The 11,831-nt window shown below is 41.5% G+C and overlaps 1 protein-coding gene across 1 annotated transcript; it reads right to left on the bottom strand.

The window, feature by feature from the left end:
- Nucleotides 1-18: 18 nt before the first annotated feature.
- Nucleotides 19-11,069, bottom strand: mov10a (Mov10 RNA helicase a). Its single transcript, XM_083972696.1, has 22 exons — nucleotides 10,420-11,069; nucleotides 10,186-10,291; nucleotides 9,858-10,039; nucleotides 8,046-8,287; nucleotides 7,708-7,954; nucleotides 7,264-7,404; nucleotides 6,996-7,158; nucleotides 6,204-6,355; nucleotides 5,935-6,105; nucleotides 5,292-5,439; nucleotides 4,299-4,460; nucleotides 3,774-3,877; nucleotides 3,580-3,677; nucleotides 2,810-2,908; nucleotides 2,608-2,716; nucleotides 2,409-2,526; nucleotides 1,679-1,870; nucleotides 1,517-1,588; nucleotides 1,296-1,421; nucleotides 1,128-1,216; nucleotides 792-910; nucleotides 19-549 (listed from the first exon to the last, which is right to left on the bottom strand). The coding sequence occupies exons 1-22, from the start codon at nucleotides 10,542-10,544 to the stop codon at nucleotides 485-487; spliced, it is 3,030 nt and encodes a 1,009-aa protein (XP_083828822.1). The 5' UTR covers nucleotides 10,545-11,069; the 3' UTR covers nucleotides 19-484.
- Between the last annotated feature and the right edge of the window lie 762 nt (nucleotides 11,070-11,831).

The raw sequence follows: 11,831 nt of genomic DNA, 5'->3' as shown, positions 1-11,831 counted from the left end.
CATGGTCAGTTATGACAGTGTGCAAATCCTTTTATTTATTCACTCCAATCAGAAATGGAAAAAAGCAATGGAGACCAACTAGTTCAGTGCATAACCAGTAGGACAATCAGTGATAAATTCCTGAGAGATTTTACTATCATTTCTAAGTGAAATGCTTGTGTGCAGCAGTGTTAAAAATGACTCAACCTGCTTTAAGCTGCAGCTTTATTAACTATAAGACACTGAAGAGAGAAAGCAAAATGTCAAAGACCAAAGATTCACTGATTCACTTAAGCGTTGTCATCAAAACAGAGCAGCGTTTATTGCACCAGAATATGCAAGTTGCTCTTAGAAAGTTTATGAAAATGATATATTCTGAAAGAATAAATGCCAATTTGCACAAAGAGGGGAAAAATGAAATAGGTTATGTACCCTGTACTCAAATCTAAAGTCTTTTAAGGATTTCACTGCTAACTGTTTAGTGTGTGTTGTTTTAAAGGAGATTTTAGTGCTTGTTTTTCCATCCTGGGTCCACGTACTGCTGCAGGGGGCTTTCCTCTGCTACGGGACCTGAGACACACAACAAATAACACACAAAGTCACAAAAGTCATGTTTCCCTCAAGTGGATATGATCATAGCTGCAATTCCAGACCTGTTTTCTCCATATGCAATTAACTAACTCAGCACTTTTTCCAACTGTAGCTAGTTATTACATTTCTTGAGGTAATTTGTGTCAGTCACACTGTGCTTATATACTAACATATATACTGTATATGTATATTATATGTGTATATGTATATTATGCACTAACTTTCAGAATCCACGTTTATCTTCAGAGTTGCAAGTCTCGACACAACTTCATCTTCATCGTCTGCATCTTTTAAGTCAAATCCTGTGTAACCCTTGCTTTCGATGCAGTAGTTGATGAACCTGCAAATGAAATGCCACAAATTAAGTACAACAAGAGCTCAGTGTTGAATTTGGGGAAAAAATGTAAAACATTTTTAATAAATCACATCACATTTGAACAAATGTCTCTTGACTCTGTGTCTGCGGCTGAGAAAATGCTGTTGTTGCTGTATTTCCTGACATTGTTCTGTCTCCTAACGCTGCTAAAAAACATCTCCTGTGTCCAGCTTTGACTCACTTCTCCCAGGTGGGGTTCTTGTTGAGGATCACAGGGTTTCCCACAACGATCAGCAGAGACCTGGCTCTTGTCACAGCCACATTGAACCTCTGCAGAGAGCATGGAAAGAAAAGAAATTAAAATCTGGATGACAAAACAAATGTAATGATCCAACTGGCCGCAGCAAACCTTTTCACTCGACAAGAATCCAATGTTGAAGTCTTTGTCCATCTTCACATAGTTGATGCTGCTGCGGACAGTGGAAATCATGATGATCTTTCTCTCTTGTCCCTGAAACTCTTCCACAGACCCGACCTGGAAGGGTCAAAAAACCTTGTTAGGCCAGTTTAGGAAAGAGGGGTTCCTCAATTTTTTAAAATAAGAAAATGAGGACCATCCATTTTACTTGCTTTGAGCTCTTTGAGATCACTCAGTGGGCGCAGGGCTGGGACAGATTTCAAGGCTTTCTGGATTTTCTCAACCTGTTAGAGAAGCAATCATATCGACAATGACCGGTTTAAATTTTTACTCCTCATCTACGACATGCATACACACACGGGATGCGCACTCACCTGTTTCCTGTAGGGGGCGATGATGCCGATGTCTTTTGCAGAGAGTTTGGGGATGCCTTTCTTTCCTTGTGTCTCCATCAGCTTGGTGAGGTAGTCGACCAGAACTTCGATCTCGGAAACGTTGAAGAAAGACGGGCTATTGGCCTCTCTCTCATCTTTCCCAATCACTCCGTGGAAGATCACTGGGAAACCCTGTAGTGGTGTGAGGGTGAGGCAGCTGCCATGTTACTGTTAGCCATGTGGTTTACATGCAGTTTGGTGATTTGTGCGTTTTGTTTACGTCTCATCCTAAAAGATCAGAACAGCTCTCCCAGGACTGAGACTTTTGATTTTTTTTTTTCATATAATTTAATTTTTGCCTTTTTTTTGTTTGTTTCCAAACTAGGTTTCTTTTCCCTAATGAGATCTAATTTGTCCTAATAATATTTGTCTTGTTCCCTGTGCCTTTCTAAAGCTGGTTACTGTCTCCAGTTCATTTAGATAATGAGTCTTGATGCTTTATGACACTAATTACAATTACAGGGACACTCATGCGATTTACTATTGCACTTCCATAAAGTTCAGGGACTACAGAGAGACTACTAGTCGGTCATAAAATATGACAAGTACAGATATTGAATGTGGAGCCACTGATGTACTTGTCAGAGTTCTTAGCTGTAAATCAGGATGAGTTAGATCTTGAGATAATGTCTGATTTTCTGTAAAATTAAAAATGTCCTTGCCACCAGACCTTTTTGGGAAGGTACTCCCAGTCGCAGTAAGCCTCACGGTCCCACTGGTCGGCGAACACCTGCAGCTCATTCTCATAGAAAAGCTGGTTGGGGATTTTCAGAATGGCAGGATGAGACCTAAGTAAGAAGGAGAAAACAAAAAGCTCAAGAGTTTCATTTAAATCTGTGGATGATGGATGTGACAAGTCACAGACGTACCTGTAGTTTCGCAGCAGTTTGGTGACAAAGCGGGTGTCAAAGTGTCCGGACTCTGAACTTTTCTGATATAAACTGTTGCTTGTCGTCAGCCTCTCCAGCAGAGAAAGCCCTGAGGATCATTCCAACAAACAAACAGCACATTGTACACATTAACACGGTCGCCAAGTACAACGGTGTACATCAAGACAGAATGATGTCTCACCGAGTCCGTGCTGCAGAGCATGAGGAGATCGAATGATCGGTCCCAGCTGCTTGGGGTCTCCTGCCAGGACCAGCTGACCCTGCTCTGGGTTGAGCAGACCTGCGGCACCGAAGGAGCAAGTCCCCCAGTGAGAAGCAAGAAAAATCTGTTTCATTAACAGTGTCAGTTGAAATCTTGACCTGTGTGGCACGTCCACAGAGACAAATCTGCAGCTAGCCAGGTTCAAGGTCTATAAATCACCAGTCTAACAGCTATGCAGACTTCCCACAGCCATCAGCAAGATTGCGACTGCAACTGCAAAAATGGACATATTTACAAACCCAAAGCGTTGTCCCCCACATTCCTCACATTCCTAGTTTTGTCCCTGACCTTTTGAACTGCACCAGCAGAGAGGCTGTGACCCAGTCCGCTCTACCACTCTCTCACAAGCTCTTGGTCTGAGACAGAACTGTCCATAAACAGAGGAATTGTTTCTATTGTGGTTGTTGTTGTAATTGATTAACTTTGGCACAGTCTGAAATATAATTTGTGTGTGAAAACTTTACATTTAATGTTATTTTTTTTATTTTGGTTAAGATTTTTTCTTTTAACTCAAAGAAATATCTCAGAAAGAAATCCTGTCTGATGTCAGATCGGCTTGTTCAGATGCATCTTTAAAATACACCTGTTCCTAATTTGACTGAAAAGGATGTGGGATTTTGAAGATTTAAGATTCCACTGAAAACAAAAACTTACACTGGCACAATGATGACTCAGATATTCAGATTTACCTGCAATAGCAATGACGCACTCCGGCTCCACTGCCTGGCCTCCCTCATCCACAAACACATGAGTGAAATGACCAACTGGGATTCCTCCAGACACAAGTCTGAAAACAGAAACACAACAAAAACACAATTTTACAATAGAAAGAATCAAAGCATCTTTTATTTCTGAGGATAATCATAAAGAAACTGGCTCTTACCGTCCAGCTGTGATCATAGTTGTAACTATGATTGTGTATTTCATCAGAACTTCTTTCTCTGGATACACAAAGCCGTCTTGTTTCTCATCCCAGTTGCTATGTTTCTAGATGAACCAGAAGATTCGACAGCAAGTGAAAAAAACAAACTTCATCTACATTCAAGGTCAACCTCCTGTTTGTAAAAACAGATGTAATCAGTCACCCATTCAGTTCAAGCCAGTAAACTCACTGATAAACACTGTGATTATGTGGAAGCTGCTAAAGATGTGGGGAGATAGAGTACCTGCTTGAGTTACTGTGACATGTAAACATCTTTACTTTCGGTTTCAGTTTTTTGCCAAAACTCTAAAACATCACAGATCCTACACACGGATAAAGATTATGTTGATAAGATAAAATTACTCGTTGCCACAGGACGGTTCATATCTGCTCGAGGACAATTTACAAACAATGATACCTCGGTTGGCTTGTAGCCTGTAAATGGATTATCCTGTGCAAATAAAGGGAAAGGCAGCTGATGCTCACCAGCAGGTTTGCTGGGACGCTGTTGGGGGCTCGGCTGCTGGCGTACATGCGGTAAACCTGATGAGGATCCATGTGAGCCATCAGTCTCTCGCAGAGCAAGTCACATGCGCTGTTTGAAGGTGCACAGGCCAGGATGTGAGCTGACGGATCTGCCTTGCTGACCTGGCAACGCGAGCAGAGTGGATTTCATTACTCAGGACTTACTGACATAAGAACAATTGTGTTGTTTTAAGTAGTCAAGTCTAGGAAACTACTGTATAATCATGCATGTTAAAAACACATTTGAGCATTACTGAAATTGTTTGGGAACTGGAATGACCACTTGGTTGATCTTAGACACCCATTACAGCCTATTATTCATTTCCCTCATTTGCATGTTTTAACATGACATAATATAAATAAATGTCCCTCTTGTAGCTGCCCCTTCTTTCATCGTATGACTAAATACACCTCTCTCTTCTGGGTGGGGTCTGATCTGACCTGATATGACTCACATTGGTGTCTCCATAGCAACAAAAGCAAACAACAACACAATGGCTGGTGACAGATGACTGTGATAACCATTTTAAAATCTGGTTAAAAACAAAAACAAATTGGTAGGTCGCACGCATTAAGAGAAAAAAAAGAGAGAACCTGGTTGCAAATAAAGATTATTTTCATAACAGATCCATCTGCTTATTATTTCTTGGTTAACTGCTTAGAAAAAAAAACTGGAAACTGGAAAACTGTTAACAAGAAAATCATAACAACAAAAGGTGATGTCATACATTTTCTTCTTCTGTCTGAGAAAACCTTGAAAATATTTAATATTCTATCATCACACAGAAGAAACCAAAACCAGATGTTTGCTTGAAGCAGAAGGCAAGGAAAGATATTTTAGCTCTGACTTAAATTCAACTTTACCATTATAAATATGTATTTACAATACATTCCCTGAGGTGTTGAAAAAAGAATTCAGTGCCTTGTAAGAACTATCCACGTTGTGTTTAATACCTGCTTCATAGCCTCAACCAGAGTGATTGTCTTTCCAGTTCCTGGAGGCCCAAACACAAGATGAGGAGCTGGTTTGGACGACCCAGCGACAATGCGCTGGACTGCAGCATGTTGCTCTGGGTTGTTTTCCAGCTGACCGTTAAACATCCTGTAGAGTGATGTGACAGGCAGATTGCACACTGGTGATATATTTAACACTTAAACAGGGATGTTGAATAGAGACTGAGATGTTTTTTGGGATATGTTTAAATGATGTTGTGTCATGTTTAAATTGAGTCTCTGTAGCCTGTGAACAGATAAGAGGACATAAGTCTGTTACTATCAGGTCTGAGCAGATAACGCTGAACTTTGACTGTTCCACAAAACAAGGCTTTGTATTGCTGAACCTCAGCCGACACAACATTTCACCACATCTACTTGAGGTCAGTTTAACCAAAGAGAGGATCCACTCCAGTGAGCAGGATGGATGGGCACCCAGGGAGACCTCACACACTCCTCACTTAGAGTTTGTATCGTCTTATATCACTGATGCCAGATAGTTTCAGCTTCTCTGTGCTGCAAGTGCTGGGGATACACTATTTTAGGATGACTGTGTCTTTCATTTCATGTGTGCATGGTTTCTGTGTGTCTGTGGGGACCAGACCTGAGTTTAGGCATGGTGAGATTGGCCACCGCTGCTCCAGATGGGAACAGCACCTCTTCAAGCTGATGCTTTGTTGCCAGGTCCACCGCCCGATGCTGCAGCTTCAAGGGGAACCGGTTGAGAGTAAACTCCACATTAAACTTCATATTGCTGATGAATATCTGCAGCAACCTGACAGAGGAACAGAAAAACAGAGGAACATGTGGATTTGGTCCTTTTTTTTTCATTGGGGTTTTCAACTAAACAAAAATCCTTAGTCCAGCTTTTACCTCTTGGAGAAGCCCAGCTTCACACTATCCAGCTCCACTCTGTGAACGTATCCGTTGTACACAGTGATGGGCTCAACTGTGTCCTCAGATTTGGACACCCTGAGACAGTCGCCTCGAAGTACAGATGGCCGATTCTCAGCAACGCCAGGAACCTGTTGCAGAGTATCAACATTGGTCTGTGTTAAGTTTCAATCACAGATCATTTTTGAGTTCACAGTAGATCAGCAAGCACTGAGACGCCAACTACATACTATTATTATTATCATTATTATTATCATAAGCAACAAGAATAAAAAAGTAATTGAAAGGAAGCAAAGAAACAAGACAACAAGCCTCGTGTGAAAACCAGTCATGCAAAGTTTTGTTCTTGGGCAGCATTCACCAGGACTCTTTTATGTTTATATCAGTTTTCACTCAGATATGACTGATGTTCATGAATGTTTCAGACCTGTCATATGACTGATGAACACATGGACAATCTGTCTCCACAGACATATACAGAGGCTCAATCTAAATGAATTTGAAGCTGAATTATTTAATTTTTAAAGATTTTTTGTGGATATTTCACAACTGTAGTACATACAGTAGGTACTTCAGTAGGATCTTTATGCAGGTCTACTGCAGACTGTAGTATTGTCATCTGTGTGACATTGGCCACTTTGCTTCAGAAAGATATCTTTGTAATCAGTTGCTGCTGCACTGGTGACTGGTACTAGTCTAATATAACTTTCTGACTCTAGTGACTTAGTTGTTGTTGCTGATTTAAATGTACTCTGATTGAGATTTCCTCACTCTGAGCGTGAGCAGTTTTCTGTTGCTTTGGTCCTGAGTCATGGTTTGATTGCGGAGGTCGTACTTCCTGACGTCCACCTCCATCTGGATCTCCTCCAGGTGCAGCAGGAGGTGAAATCGGTGGGAGTAGTTCTTCATCTTCAGAGAAGAGTGGAGGAGGTTTCTGGACACACAGACGGCAGAGCAGACATCGTGTTCAAGAGCAGATCATTCATATTACGATACCCAACTCGTCAAAGGCATGGTTATCTGTCGTCAGTTCTCTCACTTCACTGAGGGAAGTTTCTGCCTGGCATTTGGCGAGAGGTACTCCGAGTCCTCCATCCTCTGTTTAGCCAGTTCCTTCAGGTAAGGAGGGTACCTGTAGTCTCCTAATTTCACTGCTGTCCTTAGATGCTGCACAACAGAGCTGCAGATGGAAAAAAACACAACACAATACTCATTATTATTGTATTCAGCAAGAATAGAGCACAATACCAGTGGCTGGTCTGGGTCAGTTTGTTGATCAATTTCAATTAAAAGTGAATAAAATCGTTTCAAACAACTCCCAGGCACTTGAACAGGGGTCTGTGATAGAAGATTTCCTGTTGCTGAGGTTCATTAAGGCTGTAAGAAGGCATCATTTTAAATAATTGGCCATACAAATTCATTTAGATTAATTTGTATCGTGAGATTTAGAGTGTTTTACAATTCATTTTTAACTTTAACTTACTTCTCTGGAGGCACTCCCTCCACTATCACTGTTTCCACTGGCTTGTATGTGACCAACTGAAATGGTTTGTAAGGAGCCACGGGCCCCAGCTCCACAGCCAGTGGGGTTCTGGCATTAGCCTCCATTTCCCTCACAATGCAGAAGGGCGCAGATCCAGGAAGATCTGGGCAGAACTCAAAGTACATTGTGGCAGGGAAATATCCATAATGACTCAGTGTGTACCGAACCATGACTTCATAGCTTTCCCCTGCAGACAGAAAGGGAAGAAGCAGGAGGGGGCTGTAAGCACCACTTCAGTATGTTTTCAGTCAACTCAGAGAGAGAAAAAGACTTCTCACCAGGACAGAGGAAGAGAGGACAGGCTCTGGTCACTCTCCTCTCATCCTCCAGAGTGAAGCAGCGAATCCTGTGCAGGGCAGTGTAGAAGGTGAAGTAGATGCAGTTGGTGCCCTTGTTTTCGATGTGGAACTTGACCACAAACAACTCCCTCAGGCGCTCCACAGTGAACTGGACCTTTCCACCGCTCGCCACGGGGTCCGAGGTGATCTCGATGCCGCCCTTGTCAGCTATCAGCATCTTCCTGTGAGAGGGCGAGAGAGAGAGAGACAGAGGATCAAGCTGCAGGACGGTATTATGCTATTATCAATTAATGGTGAATCCTGGTGGTTGATATATGGCACATATCACGTATCTATAGCTTTTCTAGATTAACTCTGAACTTGTATGCCATCACTTCCAAGCCCTTCCATCTCTAGACTGTCGACTGTGAAATTAAAGCCAAAATATGTGACAATATCTACTGTTTGGGTAAGAATTCAATTTGGATCACACACAAACTACTTTTCCTCAAGGGTTTCAATCAATTATTTTTTAATGTTACAGAGTGATCTGAATTATTCTTCCTTGCTCGAGGACAGAGATGACAACTGATGACATCAACTATTTCTTTAAAAAGAATACTTTGTGATAAGGAAAATTAGGAGAAATAATTATCTCAGATGACTTTATAGGATCTCAGCCGCAGAATGACTCATCAGAGTTTGATGCGTCCCCACAGGGAACTCTTATCCATTCATTCATCTGCTGTGCTTTACCAGAGTAGCAACAATTAATCATTTAATAGATTAGATTATCAACATTTTTGAAAATTTAAATAATTGTCTTGTTGCATCATCTTTGGGTTTTGGACAGTTGCTCACACAAGGTTGGCTATCTGAATACATCATGCAAGGCTTCGGGAAATTGTGAATTTCATTTTTTGCTGTTATATGGACCAAATAAGTAATTGATGAATCACACTGCCACCATAGTTTATACCCATTTATCCTTTGCAGAGGGGCTGGTACCTGCCCCACCTGTCATTGGACAAGGTGTAGGGTGCACACTGGAAGGGTTGCCAGTCCCCTGAAATTAAATTGTGCCAATGTCTTGTTCTTTCAAACTGCACACCAAATCTACCTAAGGCTACATAAAAGAACCTGATACACAATTACTTTCACTCCTTTTAGCCTGAAGCCTTCACAGACACATGAACATACACACTAGAAAGGCCCGAGCCAGGTTTGAACCTTCTTGTAAAAGTGCAAACCAAACTAACCCAAGTGCATCTTCAAAAGCCACCAGCATGATAAAACAGCCCCTCCCACTCCTCTCGTAGCCTCTTCACCCCTCTGCCGTAACACCTCTGGGAACAGCTGTTGTTTCTACAGTGCAGTCTGACGCAACATCTCACAAAGCTCCATGTTTCACATGTTACAGAGCTCCGGCTTTGTCACTGTTGCACAATTGCCCCAGAGGAGTCAAATGTAATCACATTTTTTTATGAATAGGTTGTAAAAATCTACCTGACTTGACCTTGTTGTCGTTAAGAGCGAAGCGGTACATGTTTGAGGGGCTGCAAAATACAGCTTATAATTAAGCTTCCCATTATTGTCTGCATTAATCATTTTTTCCTTATGTTTGTTAAATGTATGAAAATATTGAACCCAACCTAAACCCAAAGATATTCAATAATCAAAATAAAAACACCCTTGGAATTGCCAAAGTGGAAACAGCAAATGCAAAATTGATTATATCAGCTAATCAGTTAATCCATTATATTGTTGTGGCTCTATCAGTGTCCCCCACAGGGCCCACAGTGCTGTACTCACCTGTCCACCTTTAACTTGCGAAGTACCTCTGTGGCCAGCTTCTTCTTGGGGGTCAGCACAGGTGTCACCGGGGCGGAGTGGGATGGCGAGGATGTAGGCGTCTCTGATTTCTGAGGGTCAGAGCTGGGAGACTGAGGTTGAGGGGCCCGGGGCCTCCTCCACTGGTCACAGTACACTCGCACCTGCAGCAGAGATAGGAAAAAAACATGACACTTCCTCATCATAGTTCCTTTTTCTTTTTCTTTCCATAGTTGCAGCACACATAAAAAACAACAGAACATATTCAGACTCATCTCCACATTCAGCAACTAGACAGAGGTAACTGTACCTGTGGTCTGCCATTGATGTAGATTTTCCCATTTTTGACGTGGACTTTGTTGAATTTCTTCAGAGCATAAAACACATTGTAAAAGTTGGCGTCTTTTATCCCTTCTCTGGAAACATGGCAACACAAGACAGACAGAGAGAGAGAAGAGAGGAGAGGAGAGGAGAGGAGAGGGGGGTCACACACAGTCCAGTCTAACAAATGCAGCTGAGACGTTGACACATGTGGCGGTCTCACCTGCCCTTAAACTCAGAGTTGTAGATCTCCTGCAGCTCCTTCTTGCTGCTCGCTGAGGCTCTGTCTCCCAGGAATTCAATGAAGTCCAGCCCGGATTCAAGCGAGTCCTTCAGGGACGACGGCATGTTGTCGCGCTACAGGCCGCTGCTGTGGCTGCCCGAGAAGAGGAAGTTCATCTGCTGACTAACTATTTATGACCCCTCAGTATCCTCAAGTATTAATTTGTCTGTTTGGTGTCAGGGACAGTGGGAGCGTCCCCATATTTACGCATTTTTGCGCGACGTGTACGCATATTCGTAGTGTATGGGAGTGCAACGTTTACGCAAAGCGTGGATTTGTCATTCGTTTTTTAGTGGTGAAACAACCAAATAATGATTTGTAGATCAATTATTTGCCACAGTTTCGCGCAAACCTCTGGCTGGTGAACGCTCCCCAACGAGCCCCAGGAGGGAGCGTCGCCATTTTATTTTACCAGAAGAAAAGTTAAAACCACAAACACCAGAAACAACTCAAGACACCAGAGGGAAACCACAAACTGATGCTCTCATTTTTCACCCCTCGTAATCTGCTTCGCAAAAAAAGCTGTGTTAACGTTTTTCTTCTGATCACATGTGACAATTATTACAGAAATCTCTCAGACCTGTTTTTTGTTGACAGCCCCTGGCCGTTATTACATAACCGCCGACGGAGCAGGTAGAGCTCTTCCCCCGAAAATGGGTCACTTCCGTCTGTTTGAACACCACGTAGGGTTTTATAAAAAAATAAAAATAAAAAATAAAAATCACACCTAGTTGCCTGAAACGCTTATAACAGCTTTTTATAATGTAAATTAAAATCAGGGAATTCCTTGCTGATTGGACTAATTACGGTTTCATAATAGCTGTTGATTCATTTGTTTACAATATATAGTTATAATAGTTATTTTTGCCCTGAACAAAAACTCATGTCATGTAGCCTATCATCATGTTCACCTAAGAATTTTTTTTATTTATTTAACTTCACTAATAACTAAGGACAAAAATAACTAATAACTTTTTGTTTGTTTCCCAAATTTCCCCAATCAGTCCACAAACGAAAAAAGAAAAGTCACAGAAACAGCAGTATAATATTAATTTAAATATTTTGTAATGGACTTATAGACAAACAGCCAACATATAGCCTACTTAATATAGCGAATGTAATTTTAAGTGACATATTGTGCATAGCTTAGTTTCATATTTATTCAGTTAGCATTTCACTCACAGATTCCAGAGAATGTACTCTACATTTTGTACAAATCATTTCATTTTATGTACTTATGTACCTTAAATCTGGATGTGGCACCCAGGTTGTCTTAGAAAAAGAAACATGTCGAGTCATGTCAAACGCAAATAATCATCCATGCTTGAGATTGTATGATTGTATTTGGTGCA

The sequence above is a fragment of the Trachurus trachurus genome (genome assembly GCF_905171665.1).
Source record: "Trachurus trachurus genome assembly, chromosome: 5".
Taxonomy (NCBI): Eukaryota; Metazoa; Chordata; class Actinopteri; order Carangiformes; family Carangidae; genus Trachurus; species Trachurus trachurus.
Note: the sequence above shows the minus strand (reverse complement) of the source record. Positions and strands in the feature narration are given on the sequence as shown.

What these genes read in the sequence shown, in the direction of transcription:
- mov10a (XM_083972696.1), bottom strand. Translation starts at nt 10,544, where the DNA reads ATGCCGTCGTCCCTGAAGGACTCGCTTGAATCCGGGCTGGACTTCATT. An exon ending in CGCAAGTTAAAGGTGGACAG is followed by an intron (nt 8,288 to 9,857) that starts GTGAGTACAGCA and finishes GCCCTCTCACAG; the next exon opens with GAAGATGCTGATAGCTGACA. An exon ending in AAGCTGGGCTTCTCCAAGAG is followed by an intron (nt 6,106 to 6,203) that starts GTAAAAGCTGGA and finishes TTCCTCTGTCAG; the next exon opens with GTTGCTGCAGATATTCATCA.